The 26181-nt window shown below is 33.3% G+C and overlaps 1 protein-coding gene across 1 annotated transcript in view; it reads right to left on the bottom strand.

Moving 5' to 3' along the window:
• The window catches only part of LOC148618475 (uncharacterized), a 65792-nt gene that overhangs the window by 1660 nt on the left and 37951 nt on the right, over positions 1–26181 (bottom strand). The window contains exons 7-24 of the mRNA XM_088577452.1: positions 25292–25468; positions 24792–24935; positions 22967–23091; positions 17818–17964; positions 15010–15174; positions 13551–13688; positions 13242–13344; positions 12839–13059; positions 10492–10722; positions 9315–9774; positions 6902–7047; positions 4391–4624; positions 3720–3902; positions 3127–3287; positions 2129–2807; positions 1513–1648; positions 640–887; positions 290–464 (exon numbers count right to left, since the gene is read on the bottom strand). Coding sequence (XP_088433578.1) covers positions 290–464; positions 640–887; positions 1513–1648; positions 2129–2807; positions 3127–3287; positions 3720–3902; positions 4391–4624; positions 6902–7047; positions 9315–9774; positions 10492–10722; positions 12839–13059; positions 13242–13344; positions 13551–13688; positions 15010–15174; positions 17818–17964; positions 22967–23091; positions 24792–24935; positions 25292–25468 — 3873 coding nt within the window. The remainder of the gene's footprint in view (positions 1–289; positions 465–639; positions 888–1512; positions 1649–2128; positions 2808–3126; positions 3288–3719; positions 3903–4390; positions 4625–6901; positions 7048–9314; positions 9775–10491; positions 10723–12838; positions 13060–13241; positions 13345–13550; positions 13689–15009; positions 15175–17817; positions 17965–22966; positions 23092–24791; positions 24936–25291; positions 25469–26181) is intronic.

Below are 26181 nucleotides of genomic sequence, written 5' to 3'. Positions count from 1 at the left end.
TTATGAAAATATATTCACAAAGTATTTCAAAACAGTAAATGTCTCTTTCTTTAAAACAAACTGCGAAAAATGAAAATAAATTGCAAAATAATTTAAAAAAAAAAAAACTCTAAAACTCTAAATCATTTTTAACTTAAATTGGTTTGCTATTTTAAAACTTTATGAACCATAAAAAGTATTCGACACATTTAACTTCAGTACTGTCGCCTTATACTGTAATAATTCAAACAAGCTTTATTCCTTTTATAACTTAAATGTAAATTTCATAACTTTTAATATCACATTTTACCTTTTTCGACTCGAACCTGGCGTAATCGCATTGGCCCAAGTCGGTACTGTGTGTCATCTGATGTAAACAAACGCTTGTAAGCATTAAGTAGATTGCCATTACTATAGTATCGAGGGAAAACAAATGGGATTAAAGAATCTTTAAACCACTCATACCACTCTTCTGTCGAGGTTACCTGTGTTAGGAAACATAAAGCGATGTTACTCAATTTTGCCGAAGTTCCCCAAAGCAATTCACTATTGTCAAAAGAATAATAAAGAAATGATTCTTTTTTATACATTTACTATTATTGGCATACTTCATCAGAAAAGAAATCAGACTCGTATGACAAATGATCAGAGTAATATTACCTGTGAAAACCGCCGAGTTTCACCAGAGGAGACTGTCTTGCTGATTAAGTGGTTATCTGCCATGTGTCGAATGTTATACCATGAAGGATCTCTGTTGCTGAAACTTATCATGTATAGAGCTATCAGGAAAGCAATATACAAAATCAACTGAATGAACGTGTTCTGTATCTGCAGCTGGTGTTTTCTTTCCTTTTTCATTTTTTCTAACCTTTTCTTACTAGGTGGTATCACTGTCAACTTTGCTGTTCCTAAAACATTTTCATATTGCCTTTCATTAAGAACAAATCTTGCATAAAAAAAAACAAATGTTCTATATATTAACACCGTAACAACTTAATCATCTTCTCCCTTTTTCAAGTTGCTCTTCTTTTTCTCTTAAACATATTCAAGTATGCTCAGTTTCAATATTTAGTGTAAAGATTATCCTGTAAAAATGTATAGAAACAGGAAATGTGTACATTTGTTTCAAATATTTTCAGTTGAATTTCTGAAATCTTCATCCAAACTAAGAAATGCTAAGAAGAGTTAACGGACTAAAAGAAGTGTAAAGATATGTTGTTACATCATGGTTATTTTTAAACAAATGTTATTAGAACAGCACCCTTTTGCTTAACAACAATCAACTATATATATATCACAGTTCATATAATAGAAAAATGTATTTGATAATGTCCAGTTTAGGAACGCATGAATTTCATTGTAAAAAATTAACTTTGAGGTATCATAGGAGCACGTTCACTCGCGATATTTTATGTAAATATGTACTTAACTAGAATTGCTATTCACACAATAGACGTGTCTATATTCTTATAAAATGAGTGATTCTATATAGAATTTAAATACAAATTGTAAAATTCATTCTTCACAAATCACCTTTATCTTTGTTACCAAATGTAATGGCCTTCCTTTTTGTCTCCAGCAGAACTTTCTGTCTGTCTAGTTTTAATCCTTCCTTTCCTTCATCATAGCGTTTCACGATGCAGGTGAAGATCAGTGATACTACCACGATCTGTCAAACAACAGTATTCTTCAATAAAATACATCAATTGTCTTGATTTTTTATTATTTTTTTAAATAAGTAAAAAAAAATAAACTAAAGACTAACGAAAATGATTAAATGATTTATAAAAAAATTAAACTATCAGATCCTTTACAATGTTTCATATAAGTTTGATTAAATGCAAATTGTAAAATACAAAATTGTTGTCTACGGGTTAAAGATAAAGAAACACAATTATTATTTATTTTTCTTAAAGCAAATTTCAGCAAAACTGGCATTAAAGTCTTCTCTATCTGATAATATACTGTAAATTATGGGTCAAAATGTGCAAAAAAAAACGATGAACCAATATTAATATGACTACAAGGGGTTAGGCTTTTTTGCTTTGGATTTTGTACATAAGTGTTAATCCGCAAATATGAAGTGTTACTTTGTGCGAAGAAATTTTTATCGCTTTCATTTTTTTCTAAACTTCAACCTAAAAACTACCTTCAGTGGGTCAACTAGGAAGATTGATTGGAACAGCGATAGGAAAAAACACAGAAGCCATTCTTCCGACTTGGATTTTCCCCATTCCATGCTGTATAGAATGAGAAAAAAGCCAGATACTAGTATCGCAAGCGTAACTATTGCCCATGCAATGTATCTACACCAAAATGGTAAGGGCAAATCTGAGTCATCTGTTAATCTCCCTGCATCAATGTTTCTTTTACTAAATAAGTCATCTTTATTTTCTTTTATTTCTTTCATCAATTTATCGCCGTCCTTAGTCCTCGATTTTCGAAACAAATGGGTAACTAGCACTATAGGTGGTGCCGCTATAAGTGCACTTATTAAAGATATATAAATTCCGGAAAGCGAGAACGATATAGGACCAATTTTAATCCTACTTCCAGTGTCCTGTCCATAGAACATAGCATTGCTAATCATTGTAAGAAACAATAATGCTAAACAACAAGCCAGCCGTTGAAGTCGTGAAAAGTTACTGTGCACTGGTCGGACAAATACAGATAACCATAGATGATTTTCTGTCGAGTTTTGTCTTGCTTTTTCATTGAAAAGAAACGAAAACATGTGTTTTTCTGCATCGTTCGAGACAGGGATTGAACACCCAGTTTCTTCATCTCCAAACTCCACTGTTAACCATTTATTGCATATAAAAAGAAAACTGAAAAAGAAACTAAACTGAATTAGTATAAACAAGTATGACAAAGATATGTTGACTATGGATCAATATCGTATTATCAGTATGACTTTATCTACCAGTTTTGATTATGAATATAGTGAAATGTTTCTGACATGGAAATAATTTTGTTCGACACAGATATGTCCTGATATCATCCTGACAAACCAAAAAATCTTTTTGTCGACTTAATTGTTATGCTGTGCTATATTATCCGATATTTTATATTTATATAATCATTTAATTTTCACAAAAAATTATTTATTTTTATATTTGTGTAATGTGGTCTGGTCCAATAACCTACGCTTCTCTAGTTTGTAGATCCACCATTTCTATTTTATTTAGGTACCAAGAAGAGTTGTTTCCCTTTCCACTATTATCGTGCCACACACGTATAATTGCCGGGTCGTGTATTTTCCTTGGTACACTCATAATAAACCTCCGAATACTTCCAATACCAAAACCCTGCCATTACATAATCAAGAAACCTAATGAAACCATGTAGACAAATGTGGCACATATCATGATTTTTTTTATGAAATTCCATAAAAAAGGGTAATATGAATTTAATTTATATTCAAGATTATTAAAAAAACGAAAGTTTCAATCTATCCAAGAATACGACTAGGACAACGATACTTTATTAATGCAATTAAAGGGCCCTTAGAGGGTATATAATTACAATAAACAAAAAACCATCATAATGAACAAAAGGAATTAATTATATTGTTTGGATATAAACGTATTACTATCTTGTCTCTTAAACGTATCGATTCGATTAAGCACACAATTTACTTCTTTAAGAAATGGCTATTGGAGTAAAACTTCAGTATTTAACACTTCAAGAAGTGTATGAACAATTAGAATTTAAGCAACGTAAATATAGTAATGATTTACACTATGTGTTTCATCATCAATATTTCTGGTGATATATTCTGTATTTTTCTTCTGTAATCCGTCGATGATAGTCATGTAGACGTTAGATTTAGTTCCTGCGAGTCGATGGAGACCAGTGTGGATTGTTAACATATACAGGTACTCGTCATCAGGGTTGTTATCTATAAGATAATTTAGGTTCCACTGTAAAAAATAGAAAACTTTCTTTATATAAAACGGTCAGTTTTGAAGCAAGTGTTTACTGACTGACATGTACACTAGCATGCTATCGACTTCATTTATTTTTACTATTGTATCGGTAAATTATGAAAACCTGTGTTGGTTGATCAAATAAAATCATACTGCAACTTCGAAATGAGAATATAAAAGCAACTTCGTTAACATGAATCTTCAAAACTACTGTGGTCGAGAAATAGTTTTTAGACCTATTTCCATATAGTTTTTTCTATTTGACATAGCAAGGTACTTGATAAGTTTCACAAGTCAACTTTTCTGTGTATATAAAGAATATTTAACGTTGATCAAAGTCATTACATTTGTTAAAATGTATATTAAAATTCTAGTTTCTGGTTATTTCCATTGCAGATTCTGCCCAAAAAATAATCAAAGAACTCAATATAGGTTCTGTCTTGAGTAAATATGTGTTGCCTAATAATACATTTGTAACCAACCTTTTCTTTATCTCTTCTGTCTTGTCGCATTGCCCAAACACAAATTATTAGGTACAAAACAATTAAACAGATAACCGTTGAAAATACCGCAGCATTATCTGTTAAATTAAATTTCTGGAAAACGGTACCAAAATCAATGGTATTGGGTGGTACATAGAATGTCGTGGCAATATTATTGCTAGGAGGACTGGAACATTCACATATAGTCTCAGATATTGTTGAACTGTTAGACACCTGAAATACATCCATATTGCGCAAAATTCTTTTTTTTAAATTGATATTAGACTCAATGATTTTGTTTTATTCTTTCATATACGGTTTTCTAGTAAGTTACTTGTTTTTAAAAGTTCTGTTGTTCTAAATCGTCGTTAAAAGGGAGAAAATTCTCGATCACAATGTCAAATTGAAAAATTGCTTATAAGTTTGTTTGTTTGTTGGGATTAACGCCCGAGCAGCAATATTTCAGCCATATTCAGGCGATGAACATGAAGTGGATGATATAATGAACATGAAATGATGATGAAATGAAAAATGGAATGAGACACAAGGATAATGGGGTCGAGAAATTTTGAATGCCAGTGGAAATAGGGAGAGGTGGGTAGAGTCGGGCAATTTAGCCTCCTGTGGCGGAGCCCTATGGTTCCTACTCCGGGAGAATACTACAGTATTTTAACGTGCGAGGAACGTGGCATCTTTTCCAACACGGTGCACCACTATGGTTTGCGGTCAGGCTTTCCGTATTATAGCCTGACAACCCCAGCATGTAACACGCCAGGGGTACCCCATTCCACCACCTGGGGCAAACAAACCTATTGCTCTGTGGTCAGAGCACCCTAGCACCCGGCTAGGGTTCTGAGCACTATTTAATCGCATATTTAGTCGCGCTGCTGCAGGCCTATTCTTTTAACACCTGGACCTGCACGGGGCTATAGATATTGAAGATAACATTTTATGATATTTGTAAATAAGCGATAAAAATTACGAGTGCCTAAAACAGAAAAATTTTACAAGATTCGTGAGAAAGTCAGCGAGGATTTGCTTAACATGTGAAATATCAAAATTTATCACACAAAGTTCGATAAATTCATTGTCATATTTATGTTTACATAACTGTTAATAACAATTAACCATACCTACTGACGGTTCATTCCTTCAATTCCACTTTTTTAAATTCAGGTAAGAAAAAGTAAAATTTTGTGTTGGAATAGAGGGATTATACTATATAAACATAAATTAACCTGTAAATAACTGTTGATTGAGTTCAGGCAAATGAAGTTTTCTGTTCGTTTTTTATAAAATATTGTGTTTTTCAACAAACGGTCGGCATTCCATTGGGAACAAATTGTGCTACTTTCCTTGCTGACCTATTCTTTCACTCTTATGAGGCTGACTTTATAGCTGATCTGATCCGAAAGAAAGAATATCGTTTGACTAGATCCTTTAATCTCAGTTTCCGCTATATAGATGACGTATTATCTTTAAACAATCCTAATTTTGGGGATTTGATACATCGCATCTACCCAAAAGAACTTGAGATAAAGGATTCTACAGACACTGTGAAGTCAGCTTCATATCTTGACCTACACTTAGAAATCGATGGTAAAAGAAAACTATTGACCAAACTTTACGACAAAGGTGATGACTTTTCATTCAGAATGGTCAACTTTCCTTTCATCTGTGGCAACATTCCTTCGGCTCCTGCGTATGGAGTGTTCATATCACAACTTATACGTTATGCCAGAGCTTGCCGAAATGACGCAGACTTTTTGTATCGCGCTAGAACTCTAACCAATAGGCTTCTGGAACAAGATTGAAGTCATCACTATAGAATTTTATTGGTCGTCATCATGAACTCGTGGATCGTTATGGTGTATCCATCTGCACCATGAAAACTGATCTATTCAACGGGTCATAGTTTGCCTTTCCTCGTTTGTCTACCCCTGACTTCACTTTTTATGAGCAACTCGGCGGGTGTTTCTAGAAAACCAGAGGACGCTTACCCTACCGGTGCACCTGGTCCATGCTGCCAGTTTTTAGTGGAGTCCGAGTTGCTTATTTACTTTTGTTACTTTGTATATATGATTTTAGTTACTTTATGCTCTTTGTTGTGTTTTCCATATCTGGTCTTTGTCCCTGGATTACATTCTTTTGATTACCGCTATAACCTTGGTTCCCTTGATTACTCTTATGGATAAATTCAAGAAAAAGAAACAAATATAAGTAAATATTTATTTATTTATTTTATAGCACTAAGTTCACAGTAGTAATATAAAATGAATAAATTAATAAAAGATATTTACTTGTATTTTGAAACTAAATATTGGTTGAGGACGTATGACAGCAGACTCAAGTAAACATATATTTAACAATACACAATACATAACCACTATAACACATATAACATTTAATTTAAATTTGTTTTTTGTGTGTTAAATATTAATATTTATTACTGAATCAGATAAAAAGAATAATTAAAGTTTACATTTCAAATTGACCAAATGAATAACTTACCGTACAAGATGTATTATCCCAAGTTTGTGTCTGCTCGTCCCATACTCTACAACCCGTCGTAACAACGGCAATCTCATACTGTTCAACGCTGACAGACCGCTTTCGTCGTGTAATAGTAGAGTTTGTCTGATTTAATGTTGATAGATCTAAATAATGAGAGCATTACATTTTTGTATGAGATTAGGAACTTTCTTTCAAACAGTATTTGAAAGTTTCAAAATTGAGCCAGAAGATAATTAATACATAGTTGATGTCAACTTGTTGAAGATTCAGATTTATGCACAGAATAACAAGTATATTTCAATATGCATTTACTTATGAAAACGCCAGTCTATAGTTGTTTTTCAGTCTCTGTTCCTGAAAATAATTGTTGTAAATTTGCAATAGTTAAGTACAGTTCTGCCTTAAACCCACATATAAAAGATATATAGAAAATCCCAAATATGTTTTTTGATTAGAAATCCTACAGTAGGCTTCACAGAAAATGTATTCAAAAATAAAAGTACAAATGAATGTTGCCCACTGGAGATATTAACACTTAGGTTTCGGTTATGTTCTACAACAGAAAAAGTACAGGAAAACTTTCCGCCAGAAATTTTACACCTTAACCAGTCAAAAAATATTTTACGATAAGTAGCGGGTCCTTATACATGCACATAGGAAGCGCGTTTTTTTTTAAGGAGATAACAACTTTTTTTATACAGTTTCGTTGATTATCTTAATATATAATGAATTACCCACTGGCTGGTTTTCAGGGCAGAACCATACTTAAAAAAAATATTGTATAATACTACTGTGTTTGATATATAACTAACAGTTCTTTTTTTAATGACATATCATAGTACTACCATCGCTTTAAAGCAGGATGGTACAGATGATAAGAATGTCCAACCGGTTTTTTTTTTTTTTTTTTTTTTTTTTTTTTTTTTTTTTTTTTTTTTTTTTTTGGTTTTGTTTTGTTTTTGTTTTTTTGTTTTGTTGGTTTTTTTAAACGTATCTAATTATCAATTGTCTAGTTTTAAGAACCAAATTTAATTTATGATAAACCGCTTGATCGAAATGATTTTTCACTGAGTACTATTCTCCTACGTTCACAGTTACGGTGTTAAAGCTGCATTAGCTGCCATTTTCGTGAATATTGGTTTCTGTTGAAATATGCTTTAACTTTAAAGTAGTTCTACTAAATTGTACTTTTCCTGTATAATTTCATTTGATATCAACAAATAAAATGCATTAAGTACATGAAATAAGTGTCGATTCATTTATTATCTTGCTAGACAAAAAATCGACCTAGATAAACTCGTATGCAATGAACTTCTGGTGACATTAATCCACGCATGCGCTGTAAGAGTCTATTTTTTTTTAAAATAAAATCTGATTGCAAAGCGAAAGTGGTTAATCAACGGCAAAGTAGACAACGGGATCAAGCCATAAAAACAGTTCGAATATAACGCAAGGATCCTTTTGAAATTCACGTATTCACTCTATAAAACATTTTATTTTCTAAAAAGGAAGATAGAAATTAGATATACTGTTAAACACATAGACTTTCAGTGAAAACTAATAGGAACTAAAAATAAGTATATGAAGTTACAGGTCAGTTTGCTCGGTTTTTAACATAAGATATTCAAGTTCACGGTGATCAGTTCAATTCAAGTGTTGAATTATCATGTTTATTATTTTTTGTGGTGATTTCGACATTATATTTGTTTATTTACTTGATTTTTCACAAATTCAACATTTTTACGTCATGACATTTCGATAAATGGACCGCATCTGGGGTTGTTTCGTTGTTTTTGGTAGGGCCTTTTCGAGAGTCTGCCTTCAGATAGTATGTCAGGGAGCTCCTTTGTTGTAACTAGTATCGTATTGGAATTAACCGACTTGTAATGTGATGATTGCCTCTGGTTGAGCAGGACATTCTTAACCTTCCGGTGATGTCACTCCTCGTTTTTGAGGGAGTTTTGTTTTCCTTTATATTGTTTGCGACTTTGTGCATTCTGTTTTCATGTTAAGGCTATGTACTTGAATTATAATGTCTCGAATAGTCGCTTTGTTTTTGACGCCAAGATGTTTTTCCGATAAACAAAAACATACTAAATTAAAGGTATATTTTCCACATAATAATCGGCAGCTTTTCAGTAACCGATTTCCAGGGAATGAAACTATTTACCAGGACTTAAAGTTTGACACCCAACTTTATGTATTTCGAATCCGAATGACTTGCTTTACTAAAAGTGTGTCATGAGTCCGTCGTATAGGTTGATTTTTTTAACTAACCTGTTACAATTGTAAGTAGGGATGATACATGGTTGAGTATTAAACGAACGTCATACGAATGTCATTTGAATCTCTTATGAGTACAGAATAGTTAATCGACAGTTCTCACACTATACATGGTTCAATTACCTACCTGAATCAATAAAGATTCCAATATAAACATTGATGGGATCGCTGATTTTATAAAGAGTTCCTGGCAGAATGACTTTAATTTCATATGTTTCCGACCAATCTTCATTTTCTATGAGTTTCTTCCAATCATAAGTTTCTTTAGTAGGTGCTTGTTCATTCCTTACGTACAATGTGTGCCGTAAATGAGTAATCGGGGCTTTTATTGATACAATGGGATTGTCGGTTGGAGACCTCCAGTAGAATTCATACAGTATAATTTGGTTTGTTGGTTCCGTAGGGTCCTCTGGCACCGCAATCTGTACGGTTTTTCTATCAACTGGCGATTCAGAATTTTTGAGTTTGACTTTAGACGGTATGAGAGTGTTGGTATTGTTACCTTCGCCAACTGATATCCTTGTAGTTTTGCTTATATACTTTGAATCCTCTGTCCATGAAAAAGGTGTCTTCTCAAATATTGCTGCCTATTTTAAATATCAAAAGAGTATAAAAATATAACGCACCCTCATTTGTTCACAAAAAACCGCTTGATATGAATTTTGTAATGGATATGAGAAAATGTTTTAATTTTTTTTATTTACAAATCATTTGTTTAACTGGACGAGATTGTCAAAATAAAAAAAAAACAAATGTTCTCAGGTTTTGTTAAGTAGTACAATGTATGTAAAGATCATAACAATTATTGACATTAAAAATTCAACTGAATTAGACATATACAGTCACCTATGATACACATGGAAAATTGCAACATATGTTTTAAAATATATGGGAGTATATGTTTAAGATCAATATGGAAATTTATGTTTGTGTGCCTATGTTATCACACCGAAACAAAATTTTGTTTTTTTTTTTTCTAAATTACTAGTACATTTTTTCATGAATTATTTGTGTTCCTTACATTGTAACATATGTATTTCACATGCTTTTGATGGTGGTCCTAAACATATGAAAAACATGAAAAACACATGTTACAATTTTTTACATGAAATCTGTCATGCGTTAAGTATTGTAAAATCGTTGGTACACTGGAAAACACAAAGCTGATAATGAAAAATGAATAAATACATTTAGATATAAAACAACTTTTAAAAAACAGTTGAAAAGTAACGTATTCATATAATGCTTTTAGACATCTTTTACACATTGTTTAATTTTGAGTTAGAAAAAAAAAATTAAACAACCTGTACATTTTGCTCCTCAGTTGATTCAAAATCAGTGCCGTCAAAACTGATATCTATGCCGTCATCCTGAAATCCAGACTGGAGAAGTCCTTGAAGGCTTTTTGTATCTTCTGCTGTTTTCAGGTTTTGGCGAGATACTTTTACCAATAACTGTTTTCTGGTGTTCAGTTTTTGCATTACTTTTCTCAGAGTTTCCATGTTTTCGAGAACCAAACTTACATCTGCAGGGCTCTAAAAGTAGTCAAATTTCAATTAACATTGGATGAATATTATTTTGCACGTAAAGGTGTAGGGCCATTAGGCTACGAATTTGGCCCGAAAATAACACCACTGTTTTTATTCCATAAAAACTGACAAAAACATGGTAAAATATGTAAATATTAGGAGAATAAATGTTCATAAGCTATAGTTAATTTTATGATGTGTCACAATTGTACGTCATTTAACAAAAAAACTGTAATTGTAATTACATCCAGAAATCTATGTCCACACCAAAGAAACATATTTATATTGTAACAAATGATAAACTTAAAATAACGAAGTATTGCAAAATATGAACGGACACAATTTCCTTACCAAAACATGATTGAAAAGTGACCAAAAAGTACAAAATAATAAGAATATCCGAAGTTTGGTAACATAATTCTTTTGTCCTTATATTGCAATAATTTGCATAAATCCTTATATTTTCTTTGTTGTTGTAGATTCAAGTCACCAAATTCACAATTAACACTATCAGTTTTTTGTGGAGTCCGAGTTGCTCATTTTTACTTTCCTCACTTCGTATGTATTAATTTGGTTAATTTATGTTTTTTGTTGTGTGTGTTTTCCATGTCTGGTCTTTGTTCTTGGATTACATTCTTTTGATATCCACTGAATCTTTAACCCTTGAGTACTTTTCAATACTAGATGATTAATTTCCAGTTGTAATCCTTTGTAATTCAGCCATTTCTTACACCCTAACGCGAATGGTTTACAGATACTGATCATTCTATTTCTTACACGAATTATATGGCGACAAAAATATAATTCCTCATGAATTTGAAAATAAAGAAACATTTGGTCAGATAACCTTCAAAAGAGTTTCATACACGAAATTATGCGGTAAATTATAGTTATGGTAAAACTACAAACAACGTTGGAAACAGAATCACGGTAGGTTTGACAATGTAAACATTGTGATTCTGCATTTAAATGTTATCGGAGTTTTAGAGACATAATTGCAATATTATCTTTAAACAATCCTAATTTCGGGGGTTTGATACACTGCATCTACCCAAAAGAACTTGAGATAAAGGATACTACAGACACTGTGAAGTCAGCCTCATATCTTGACCTATACTTAGAAATCGATGGTGAAGGAAAACTATTGACCAAACTTTACGACAAACGTGATGACTTTTCATTCAGAATTGTCAACTTTCCTTTCGTCTGTGGCAACATTCCTTCGGCTCCTGCGTATAAAGTGTTCATATCACAACTCATACGTTATGCCAGAGCTCGTCGAAACTACGCAGACTTTTTGTATCGCGCTAGAATTCTAACCAATAGGCTTCTGGAACAGGGTTATGTTGTTACAAGATTGAAGTCATCACTACAGAAGTTTTATGGTCGTCATCATGAACTCGTGGATCGTTATGGTGTATCCATCTGCACCATGAAAACTGATTTATTCAACGGGTCATAGTTTGCCTTTCCTCGTTTGTCTACCCCTGACTTGACTTTTTATGAGCAACTCGGCGGGTGTTTCTAGAAAAGCAGAGGACGCTTACCCTACCGGTGCACCTGGTCCATGCTCCCAGTTTTTAGTGGAGTCCGAGTTGCTCATTTACTTTTGTTACTTTGTATGTATGATTTTAGTTACTTTATGTTCTTTGTTGTGTGTGTCTGTTTTCCATGTCTGGTGTTTGTCCCTGGATTACATTCTTTTGATTACCGTTATAACCTTAGTTCCCTTGATTACTCTTTCAAGATGCAATGCAATTTAAAATCACTCAAACATCGATAGGTGGCAAGAAACTTTCAGTTCTTTTTTTATTTCAAATTTGAACGGTACAGACATTATATTTTGTTTTTATATTAACAAATTCAAAAATATTCTTATGTCTAACAGGAAGTTCTAAAAGTCTCAACCATGTAAACCCCTTTAGTTAATCAATATCTTGTAGATATGTGCATAATTGTTCCATTTGGTCTCGTTATGATCAAAACAGATGTTTAAAGAAAAGGGTTTCATAGATATGGAGCAGACTAGTGGAAGCATGAATGAACAGAAGAGAAGGAAACATGAGTATTTCTCTACACTTCTATGGGCATAAAACTTTTTCTTTAATTCTTCATGTTTTACTTCGTCATTCTTGATTTGTTTATCCAGACGATTTCTCTTTGCAATTCGTGAAGCCATGAACGCTCTTTCTAGTTTGGTGAGGCCGTCTTCTTTCGTGTTCTTTAATCTTTGTTTTCTTCCGATGTCTTCCATAACCGAATACATATCAAGTGTCATTGGTTCATCTGGCGAAGACCTCGGTATTATAGCTTGCAGTAGGTTGTCTAGTAGTCTCAAGACACCTTTATTACAAAGTATATAATACTTGTTATGTCATAAAAAATATGTAAATACATTTACATCATTAAAACATGTCAGTCATTTTTATAGGCTTCACTTTAATAAATAAGAGATCAATCATTGTATGGTAAGTGTTGATACAAAACAATTTTCGGCTCTATAAGATGGATAAATATATACATACTTTCGCAATTCTGAATGTAGTCTTCATATTTAGGATACGTCTCAGCGTTCCCAATAACAATAAGTTTCTGCAGTAAAGATGCTCCAACATTAAATGCACAGTTCTAAAAAAAACAAAACATACTTAAGTTTTAAACAATATCATATAAAGTTTTAGAAAATGAAAAAAATCATCAGTAGTGAACAGGACAGTCCTCATTTTAGTTATATATATATAACTATGTCGAATAAAGGAACAACAATCTATGCTATATCTGTTATTGAACATATCATATTTACATCTGATATTGAACATATTCTACATATTTACCTTAATCTTTCTGTTGGTAAATTTCTTATTTTTCAACATACTACCAATACTCCGAAGGACTTGTTTCACTTTAACCGTGGATGTCGCATCGATTTCATTGGTCACAGCTTCCAGTGTTCCAGAGAAATTACCAATTTTCTGACATGTGAAGAATTAAAGCGACGTTATATCAATATTGTTGATACAGGAAAACAAATACAGAAATACAGGCAGGTATTCACGGAGGCTTAATCTTGAACGTGCAAACGATGTGGTCAATTGACAGAAACCAGATAGACACGCACAAACAAAACAAACAAAAACTAAACAAAAAAGTGAAAAATGACTATTACAATTCACATGCAAAACAAAATATACATGTCACCATTAGGTAGTTCTTACGTATCACAATTGGTTCTATTTTCTCTTCGGATTTTAACGGAAGGAATCTTTATATAATCGAGTAATTACTACATAAAGGCTTTCGATATCACAAAAAAAATCACATTTTTTCAACCTATACAACGAACTCATTCTCAAATACAGATGTACTTGTAAACGATTATTATATGCAGCACGGAAAGCTTAATACTCACACAAAGTTACTTAATCATGCTAAAACATAAGGTATATAAGTATGACATTTTTGTCCAATCGTTTAAGATAGCAATTTTTGTTTAAAAATTGACTTGCTCATATGATCTTTAGATAGAAACTGAAACACTGTATTCACAAGCAGGTTTCGGTGTGACACACGGTGCGTCCTTATTATATGACTTGTTACTCACTGTGGTTCTCAAGCCAGCATGGGAAGAATTGGGATCGATATAACATACGATAAGGACGTAAACTTTTTGTAGGTGTAAACTGGCCTGGAGCTGGTATGTTAGCTAACTGTTTGTAGTCATTTCTTTGTTTATTCGTGTAACATGTAATCAGTTTCTTAATTCATGTTTTACAAGGGACCCTGACCTTTTTAACTGTTTTTTTATGTGTGTGTGTGTTAAATTGTGTAATATTTTGTCCACAGTTGCCAGATTTTAAAGGGGGTTGTGATCACGCCAAATTACTTAAACCCCGCGGCATTTTTTGTACTAGAAAATCGGTGTGTCGGTGTGATTTAAGTTATGATTTAATGAGGCCTTAATTACAACATTAAATGAGCTAAAACTAATTTTTATTCGGGAATTTTATTTCACTTAAAGCCCTTTTTTAAGCCCCTTTTTTAAGCCTCAATTCTGTCGTTGAGTGAAAAATATCAGCAACGTCTTCTATTTTCTACATCAACTTCAAACGGACTTTCTGATTACAGATCGCATATTAACTGAAGAGAACAATATTGCAATTCTTTTTTTCTACTCAGGAGTATTCATAAAGTTGCCTTCTATATTTAAGACAGTATTTGTTAATGATTACAAGATTTTATCGCCGTTAATTGCCTATAACAATATTGCTGTTACCATATTTTGTTGATATTTACATCTAAAATTCCAGCGATGGCAGTTTGATCTCCAAGATCGGGATTGTCATAATCTTCAACAAGTTCTTCGAATGATTTTGTCCTAAATGAGCCATCTGGAAATGTTTCTACGGCAATATCAGTCCAATTTGAAGCATCTAGATCGTATATTGTGGGAGGCATCGTCTGAAATAGTCGTAAAGTCATTTACAATGTAAGCAATATCCTAATGAACAAGATATGTTTCCTATACAAAAATATGTTTTCGGGTGACAATAAAATTCGATTTGTATTGATTCTTGGAAAACGTCATTACAAACATTATGCAGACATTTTTTTTAACAAACTAACAAAAAGTGACTGCTCAACAACGAAAATGTTATGCATCAAAGAGCGAAGCTTAAAATGACCGAGTAGACGAACCTTCGGGTTAAAATATAGACAAAATATAATAACTATTTATCACTCTGAATTATGGATTGTCGTAAAAACACAGGGTTTCCGCAAAGCATGACGAAAAGTTAGGGATAAAATGAACTGTTATTAGACATTTAAGTAATAAGACCTAACAGACAAGGGATTAATTCAACATACAAAAAATCTTCGAAAAAGGTTAACAGAACCGAAATTATAACAAGGACTACATAAAGCGTTTTGAAGATTTCAAAAAAACCTTTTTTTCTCTAAACGAGGATTGTTTTTATCTTAATTTCGTCATTTGTGTTTGTGAACTCAATTACGTCATTAGTAATCTATTTTCTTTTTTTTTTTTTTTTTTTTTTTTTTTTGAAAACAACCCTTATGTTGCCTAATTGTTTTTATCTTTAAGATTGACAAAGTCTATCTCAATTTTCAAGATCTTCTGAAGACAATCAATTCAAGACTTTTATCTGAATATAATAGCATTTAAACGTATGATTTTTCAACACTGTATACTTCTATTCTACATACTCACTTAAAATCCCGTCTTAAAAACAATACACATCGTTGTTTTTCAAAAAAAATTCAAAAATCATATTCCAAATATACAGAGGAAGATGTTTACAAAATGCTGGAATTTTTAATCGATAACATATTTGTCCAGTGTGGTGGACGTGTTTTTCAACAAACGTTCGGCGTTCCAATGTGAACAAATTGTGCTCCTTTACTTGCTGACCTATTCTTTCACTCTCATGATGCTAACTTTATAGCTGATCATAGCTGATCTGATCCGAAAGAAAGAATACCGTTTGGCTCCTTTAATCTCAGTTCCCGCCATATAGATGACGTATTATCTTGAACAATCCTAATTTCGGGTATTTGATACATCACATCTACCCCAAAGATTGATTGATTATTGGTTATTGGGGTTTAACGCCCAAGCCGCAATATTTCAGCTATATTCAGGCAATCTAAACCAAAGAACTAGAGATAAAGGATACTACAGACACTGTGAAGTCAGCCTCATATCTTGACTTACACTTAGAAATCGATGGTCAAGAAAAATTATTGACCAAACTTTACGACAAACGTGATGACTTTTCTTTCAGAATTGTCAACTTCCCTTTCATTGGTGCCAAAATTCCTTCAGCACCTGCGTATAGAGTGTTCATATCACAACTTGTACGTTATGCCAGAGCTTGCCGAAACTACGCAGACTTTTTATATCGCGCTAGAATTCTAACCAATAGGCTTCTGCAACAGGGTTATGTTGCTACAAGATTGAAGTCGTCATTACAGAAGTTTTATGGTCGTCATCATGAACTCGTGGATAGTTATGGTGTATCCATCTGCACCATGAAAACTGGTTTATTCAACGGGTCATAGGTTTTCAATCCTCGTTTGTCTACCCCTGACTTGACTTTTTATGAGCAACTCGGCGGGTGTTTCTAGAAGCTTACCCTACCGGTGCACCTGGTTCATGCTCCCAGTTTTTAGTGGAGTCCGAGTTGCTCATTTGCTTTTGTTACTTTGTATGTATGATTTAAGTTATTTTATGTTCTTTGTTGTTTATGTCTGTTTTCCATGTCCCTGGATTACATTCTTTTGATTACTGTTATAACCTTGGTTCCCTTGATTACTCTTTCAAATGAATACTCAGATACTGTACTCAAACTCATAATATCTTAAATAAGATCAACTAGATTATTACACTGTGACAGTAATAATTAAACGAAAGAATCTCCATGGTTTTCGTTGAGATAAAAATAAGATTTATACCAAAAGCTTGGATATCAATCTGGAAAATGTATTAACACACTTTAAAATAATTAAAGAAATGGTATATTCCTGTATACACAGATTCAGCAATATTTTAATTTTTTAACCTCAAAGGCCATCATTTAAATAGATTGCCCAAAAACGGGGCTAAAATTAAAAAAAACTTTCGATAACTCAAAAGAGCGTCTATAATGAGCCGAACTAAAATTAGTCGAATTTAAAAAATTGTTTTAAAATGCATATTACCTACCCCTAATCCAGAATTTTTTTTTATTTTTTTTTTTTTTTTTGGTTTTTTTTTTTTTTTTTTATTTATTTTTTATTTATTTATTTATTTTTTTTTTTTTTGTAAAATTATTTTTCTAACAATTTTACTTAAGATAATGTTATGTCTAGATACTACACAACAATTTTTTGTTGTCTGCTAAGGTTTGGAATCTTGTCGTACAAAAAGTTAATTACAATTAAACCAAATGAAATACGGCCGACGACGATGATGCTATATCATTCAACAAAAGCTCTTTTTATTTTTTTATTTTTTTTCCTCTTGCTTTCGTGCTTTAAATTAGAATGAGTTCGAATGGCAATTCATAAATCCAAATGAAGTACGTTTTACAATTTAGTTATTACCAAATCATCAAGCGATGAACCTGCCACTTCCGTATTCATGGTCACTTTTTTAGTATTTCCTGTCTGGACATAATAGTCAATATCACCGCCAGCATTGTTTAAAAAGGAAGAAATACCCGCCTGACTGGTCTGGTATTGTGGTTGTATCTGTGTAAACGAATTGAAAAGTCCAAAAAAAAATCATGATAACATAATACTTATACTCTTAAGCATCAAAAGCAATAAATTGAATTGCATGTATGTATTGTCGTTGGCAATATTCTGCACATACTCTTGTAGAAATAAGTCCTTAAAAAACTAAACGTTTAACAAATTAAGATTTTGTTATAATGAAATGGTACGTAACATCGAACATTTGTGTGACCTATATTTTATGATAAAGATATTTGTGAAACATCCTATAACGCATTAAGACTAAAATCTAACGACGAGAAGAAGATGTTACATTCAAAACAATTGTTATAATTTAATCCAGGTGTCAAAAGAATAGGGCCGCAACAGTGCTGAGCTTGTCGTAAAAGGCGACTACATAGTATACAGAACCCTGGCCGGGGGCCAAGGCGCTCTGCTTATAGGGCAACTGGGTTGTGTGCTCCAGGTTGTGGAATGGGGGTACCCCTGTCATGCTACATGCTAGGGTCGTCAGGCCATAATACGAAAAATCAGACCGCAAACCATAGTGGTGCAACGTGTTCGGAAAGTTGTCACGCTCCTTGCACGTTTAAGAACCCTGCTGTTTGTATTAAATCGGAGTAGGAACCGTTGCGCTCCGCCACAGGAGGCTTAAATGTCCGATCCTACCCACTCCTCCCTATTTCTAGTGGCAATCGAAACCCCTCGACCCTATTGTCCTTGTATCCTATCCCATTTCTCATTTTAACATGATTTCATTATCATTTCATCATCCTTTCCATGTTCAACGCCTGAATAATACTATCAAGTGTCAATTGATTGCGCCATTTGTGATTTAAGAAACAAAATCACGGAAATTTCATTTTATCATTGTTTTACCACGGGCTGACCATTTATGCTGCATTATTTTACTCCGAGCAATTAGACAATGATAAAATATAGTTTCCGTGATTTATTTCGATTTTAATGAACAAACATGATACATTTTTTACATATTCGTGGCCTATTACGGTAACCTTAGACCCGCCATATGTGTCCATATTTGGCTGTACAATTGTCGCTACATGTATGTCAAATGAAATAGTAGCTAGTGAAACTGCTTTGTATTATTAAATTACACTATAACAATAAAGTTGAAACGATAGCACTTTCCGTATATCCGTTACACCCTTCATTTCGTGCATTATAAAGCTAGAACATCGTTGTTTCTAGGAGATAATTCGACTGTCTTATTGGATATTAACCACTAAAATCCACAAAAATCTTTCGTAAGTGACGCTGACAATCAGTTGATTGTTCCTATATTTGGCTTAATTTTTGTTTTCGTGCTAACATATGTACTCAATACTGTATGCCCCGTGCAGGTCCGGGTGTTAAAAGAATAGGCCTGCAGCAGCGCTAAGCTTGTCGTAAAAGGCGACTAAATAGTGCTCAGAACCCTAGCCGGGGGCTAGGACGCTCTGCCCACAGAGCAACTGGGATGTGTGCCCCAGGTGGTGGAATGGGGTACCCCTGGCGTGTTACATGCTGGGGTTGTCAGGCTATAATACGGAAAACCTGACCGCAAACCATAGTGGTGCACCGTGTTGGGAAAGATGCCACGTTCCTCGCACGTTAAAGACCCCTACTGTGGTATTCTCCCGGAGTAGGAACATAGGGCTCCGCCACAGGAGGCTAAATTGCCCGACCCTAACCATCTCCCCCTTTTTCCAGTGGCAATCAAAATCTGTCGACCCCATTGTCCTTGTATCCCATCCCTTTTTCATTTCATCATTATTTCATGTTCATTTTATCATCAATTTCATGTTCATCGTTTGAATATTGCTGATATTGCTGCTCGGACGTTAAACCCCAACAAACAAACAATACTGTTAGACCCGGCTTGCATTCATGTGTGTAAAATACATGACGGACTGAGGGGTTTCTTATATAGTTTGAGGTCTTTCACGGACGGTGTAAATCATCAAAGTGTTTACACATTCCCGAGCATAATCAAACCTATGAATGTGGGTCATTGTGTATTCAGGGAAATTAGTTGTCATGTGACCACGTTCATTCATTAAATTTATCAAAATTAATGCATTATCACGTGACCTAATTATTGATCCGATTTGTGATATGCACGCTATATATATAGCATTGTATTAGCCTACAGGATTTTGCTGAATCTTTTACCCGGCACATTTTTTTGGGAATGATAAATTTCCAAGGCCGAAAAAAGTAATGTTATGTTTCCGAGCACTACTCTAAAATTTTGTTGAGTCGGTAGGTAAGGATTTATTTTCATTTGTTTTTTTTTCGACACAGTCGGTATAGTTTCGTTGTTTTACCCTCTGACCTTAAAGACCCTCTTCCGTGGAAACGCAAGTCATCTGATCAAAATTCTGTTTCCAGATGGGACAAATACTGATAAGTTAATGGGTTTCGAAAAAGGAAATTGAAATTGTGTGTCATGCGTTATATCTTGATAAAAAAACGAAGTAAAAAGAACAAATTTATCTGCGTCGGCTATCTTTTTCACAGATAGTACTTGTTTTTAATGTAAGTAATACTTTGTTTAACATACTGGATTAATATAAAACAAAAGTGTCTGGATATTGATATCTATTTAGTTACTCTTTGTAACATCATGAATTTTGAAACTGTAAACCGTAAAGTTTTAGTATTAAAGACATTTTTTACATACTCCCTTCTACATAATTTAACATGTTGAATGGCAGGTTATGATTTATTCACTATATGTACTTGAAATTCCTCTTCTCTCCTTCCTTTTTTGATTTTTTTCTTCTACCTAAACTTTTTTTTATGAAAAACAGAATACAACATAATTTTTTTTTACCATTGTGGAACTTAATTTATTTTTTTCTAGCCACATGAAAATTATTTTTTTTTATTTTTCTTCAAAGTGAAATTATATTTTTTCAAAAATATCCCAGGTACTCAATATAAAAATGGTGCATGTACACTGTACTTTTACGTTTACCGACCCTCCTTCAGACCCCCTACCGAAAAGTTTTATTTGTTATTTTAAAAAATATGGATTGGAAAAACAAAGAGAAATATTAGTAGTTTATATTTAGATTCGATTGTAAACACACATGTCGTGAGTGTGCTCTTGGTCGTGGATAATCCATGAATGAACGTGGTCACATGACAACTAATTTTCTCGAATACACTATGACCCACATTCACAGATATGTCTATGCCCGGGATTTGTGCAAACGCGTCAATGCTTTACACCGTCTGTGAGATACCCCAAATAATAACCCTCTGCCGTCATGCATTACAAATACCACATAAGAGTGCAAACCGGGTCTAACAGTACTGAGTATATATATTAGAACGAAAATGAAAATTAAACCAAGTATTGGAACAGTCAGCTGATGGTCGGCGCTTGAGATATATATTTTTTTATCATTGTTTTGATGGCTTTGATTTCCACTAGAACCTTGGTTCCATTTGTTACTCTTTCAAGACAAAACGTATGTATGTTAAAATTTGCTCTTTCGGCAATACCAGTCTGCGTCCATACTTGCTCCTCGGACAATTATGGACATAATTTTTTGCATAAGGTCACAGTGTTCATGCGTGGACAAGTACAATGTTTCGTTTATTGATGATTGTTATTGTTTGTTTTTATACATGATGGCGTGGCATGTGGCGAGTACTACCGTGTAGGTGTGTAAGTGAATTTTACGGAACATAATAAAACTTTTTTTAAAGCATAACGTTAAATATTCTTTATTAAATATGAATTTGATGTCCACATACGCTACTGAAATGAATGAAAACCGCTAATACACATCGGAATGTTACGTATGTTTGTTTACATGATTGAAGTGGACAGTAATTTACACACACACACACTTGTGGTCTCAAAGCCTTTTAGGGACGTCATATTAGAATAACATGTTTGCTTTTAGTAAATTGGGATACCCCATTGCAGTAGTTTCGTAGTTAAGGACGTGTCTGGTTATACGAAATCGACAATGTTGCTCGATAACGCATAACTATTCAGAATTTCAAAATGTTAAATCTTTAAATCTTCACGAGTTATATGGATTTAACACGTCAGGCATCCGATGATAACTTAGTGATTCAGACATCCGATGACAAGTTAGTGATACAACTCGTCAGGCATCCGACGGTGTTAATGATACAACTTGAAGACACCCGATGGCGAGATAATGATACAACTTGACACACACCCGATGGCGAGATAGAGATAATTATAATTCGTCATAGATCTGACGATGAGATAAAGATATAACTCGTCACACATCCGATGACGAAATGAAGATGTACATCAACAGACATCAGATGACGAGATATTGATATTCCCGACTTGCGGACCAACATTTTATCAACGTTTATCTCCCTTTGGAGCAGATGTCTATTCGGGACACGTAAGGTTTTCCATCCAATATCGACGATACTTTAAAAAATCTCGAAAGTCAAAAGGGAATTTCTTGTTCTACTGACCCTGCCATTAATTTTCTCTACCCGGGATACAAATGAAAATCATCCTTTTGTAACATACCAACAAAATGAAACACACTGTAAGTTTTAGAAACACCGTTGTGTTTGTCTGCTGGGATTCTATTTTCATTCGAGTTATCTCTTTTTTCTGCAACCGAATCCGGACATTGATTAGAGAGACTTCGAAATTATACCTGCTCTTACGGGAGGTAACTCTGCAAAAACAGGATAAAATATGGCTGCATCCCGAGCTCCGCAAGCAGGGAATAACTGATGACGAAATTAATTGCCTAACATTTTATTCATCGGTAATGTAAAGGTAACATTTTATTTTCATTTTTTTTTAATACAAAAATCAAAATGGATGATCCAACGTCATTCAACTGACCTGTTATTTTTTGTTTGTTTGTTTGTTTCAGGGCCAGAACGCTTTAAAAAGCATTATCGATCTGTGTACATCAAAGGAAAATGTCACAAATTACCCATAAAAGATATAAATCGTCAGATACTCGATAACGAGAAGTACCAAGAATCTTACCTGCCCAACTACTCTACTGCACTCAACATAATCTTGGAATATATCGTAAATCTGAGCCTTGAGAGTAACATTATATAAATCTTCTGATCTTCCGGGCTTGACTTTAACGTAGTTTTCTTCTTCCGCTGCAAAAAAAAAGAAGAAAGCTTGAGGAGTATTATTATTTGGTGTTATTATATACAGTAGGTCGTAGTTTTAATTCTTCGGTGCACGTAAAAATTTATACTGGTTTTCGTGAAATTTATTTCAAATAATGATGGAGATTCCTGCTTTTGCGAGCGTGGCATTTAACACCCAAAATATGTGTAGCTTTTGTACGCGGTAGCGTGATGGGTTTCCAAGAATAAACTCGATAAAAAAAAATTCAATACCTCAATATTTATTAGCAAAGAACATATAGTTATTATAATATATCATGTTGTTCAAGTTGCATGAAACTAAATATGCAGAGCAGACTTTACCTATAGCTATATTTAGCCGGTCCTGATTCAAAGTAACTGAATTTCCAGGAGTTTAGTTTCTTTATCGGTACCCAAATCTTGCGCATTTAAATAGTTCCTGTAGTTTAAGGTCATTAATCATTCGAAATGAAAGTAAAAAAAAAAACACTGGAAGAGAAAACGAACAGCAAAACAAACAGAAATCCCTTATTTACCGTACAAGGCTGTTGGAAAACACGTGTCATGAAATTAGGAAAATAATTGCGGTCTTGCAACTGTGCTTCCAGTGAACATCTTGCTTTCTTAGGTTGTTTCCATGACTTATTTACCATACCTATTCTTGTTATATGTTATTATAAAGAGACAATTAAAAACCGCAGAAAATGATATACTCGTAAATAGATTGAAGAATAGAGAAATTCGTTGTGTTCAAAAGCAATATCTACATACTTTCAAAAGTATCAGCCTCGAGCTCTAACCTACCCTTTCAAATTCAGTGATGCATGAAATTTAAAGTCCGTGTGCCTCAAATAACGGTCAATTATTGATACTTTTACGATCTTGCCTCAGATAACGGTCAATTATTGTGTACATTTAGATTGTTCTGCGTATATTCCCTGGATATGAGAGGTGTTAAAACAGGGAACCCCTTATTCAGCTACCCTGGGTTGTAAGGGGATTTCCATGTACTGCAGGAATTATTAATAAATTTATGAGTTTAAAAAAAATACACAAGCTTTTAATAATACTAAATTCCATTTCAGACTGAACCAGAATCGTAGTTTTGCAAAATAAAAGACCATATGTGGAAAATCCCGTTTTTTTCTTCAGGTCAGAGATAGGTGAGATTTTTGAATAAAGAAGTAACACAAAAAGTATCGGTATTTGGTTCGCTTTGAAATCATGTGACATCCAAGATGGTTACATATGACAACGTAATCATTGGAGCTAACGACCTGGTATTTCATTTGACAAAAGTGATGGCAAACATAAAATTCACGAGTTTCGGAATATTTTCGATCATTTTCGTATTATCTATTGAAAAATTGTAAACAGTTTACTGGTTGAACCATTTCAATTATTCACTGAAATACAAAATATATCACACAGTTCACAAAATAAATTTTAAATCGAATTTGGTAATTCAACAAGCGAGAAAACGCGCCGACTATCTTTTCTAAAGATAGTTTTTACCCTTATTGTGTGTGGAACATTTTACCTAATTAATAAAATTGCAATCAATTTTGATATAGCAAATATATTTAAAATTAAATGGTCTGTATTGATTTGTATTTCAACAAAGGGATTTTAAATATTAAAACAGTACCCCATTTTAAAAGACCAAAAACAGTTAATGTAAAACATATAAAGAATAATTAACTAACTGCCAAAATAAAGTAATGTTTCCTTGCCAGTGCCATCAACTTGTACTATTCTGTAGTTCAACTGTTCTTTCCAATCTATAGATTCGTCTAAAGTCGTCCGAAAGCCTTCATCTAACCATCCACTAGTTTTCACTTTCTTGTCTCCTAAAAATTAGAAAGCAATTTAAATATGATTCATTACTGATTTCGAATGCCTCCTTTTCAAGAAAGCTTCTTCTCAATGCAAAAAAAAATATTGTCAGACCCTTTCATGATAATTTTCTAGGCAAACCTGAAGCAGTTAAAAATTTTTTGTCGAAAACTATTAGAGTTTTATGGGAAAGCGTGGCCTCTGCCTCGCGGAAGCACTGAGTGTGCTCATAATATTAGCACACAAAGTGAAAAGGCCTATTAAAACATGACCTTACATCTAAATAAATTATAAAGATTTATCGAAAAGGGAATAAAATTATAATTACAAGATTCTAGATCACTTTTAGCAAATCATGTTACATACTAACCCCATGATGCATCTTCTATTTCACACCCTCCACCTCTGGGCAGAATATTTGTTGTTATTATCCACAATGACGTTGCCTGCAATCCATTTTCACCTACCATTAATGCCTCTATTACATATCCAGAGTTCGGAGTAAGAACATTGGCACTCACCACGAATTTCTTAGAGTAGTCAAAGTCTGGGGAGACAAAATTAATGTCATCACAAATGAACGATACGTATAGAATGATAAACTGAAAAAGATTTAAAAGATAATATAAACAGATCCTTAAATTTAATATAGCGGTGAATAATCTTATACTAAATTTGTAAAGCGGACACGAATAATGGTTACTTGGACCAGGGGGATAACTTTAATTCAGATTTTGACTAATGTTTATTTTTCTTCCGTTTGATACAACATCTACTTGTGGCGAATAATCATCATGAGTTCTAAATGGTAGTAAAATTACAGAACGGACACAATATTGGGACAGACACACGGAAAAACTTTATTATGGGGATCCCACCGTAAGAGTTCAATAATATAGTATAGAAATACACAATTAATTTATTATTAAAGAAAAATTGGTTTTATTTTATTCATATTAATAATCATGTAAACAGGTAGACTCATTACAGATGACCTAGATACATATGCAAAGTTGTAATTACAATAACCGATGAACTAATTTGCTTAACAATTTGCGTTTGTACACAGCTCTGCTGGAAAAGTATATCGATTACTGTTAAAAAAATTCATCTGATCAGACAAAAGTGTGAAATAACATCCTTATGTTGATAGGTTTTAGACGCATAAGTACGTAGAGAATGCAAGAAGGAGGGTCAATCAATTTTCCGTGAAATACTACAATAAAGACTTGGTGTTTCAGTTTGAATGCAGTGAAATTC

The sequence above is a fragment of the Perna viridis genome, chromosome 4 (assembly GCF_037379345.1).
Source record: "Perna viridis isolate PV_CMFRI_1.1 ecotype Kerala chromosome 4, ASM3737934v1, whole genome shotgun sequence".
In the NCBI taxonomy this organism is placed as follows: Eukaryota; Metazoa; Mollusca; class Bivalvia; order Mytilida; family Mytilidae; genus Perna; species Perna viridis.
The sequence above is the reverse complement of the archived record's forward strand: the minus strand, read 5'-3'. Positions and strand labels throughout refer to the sequence as shown.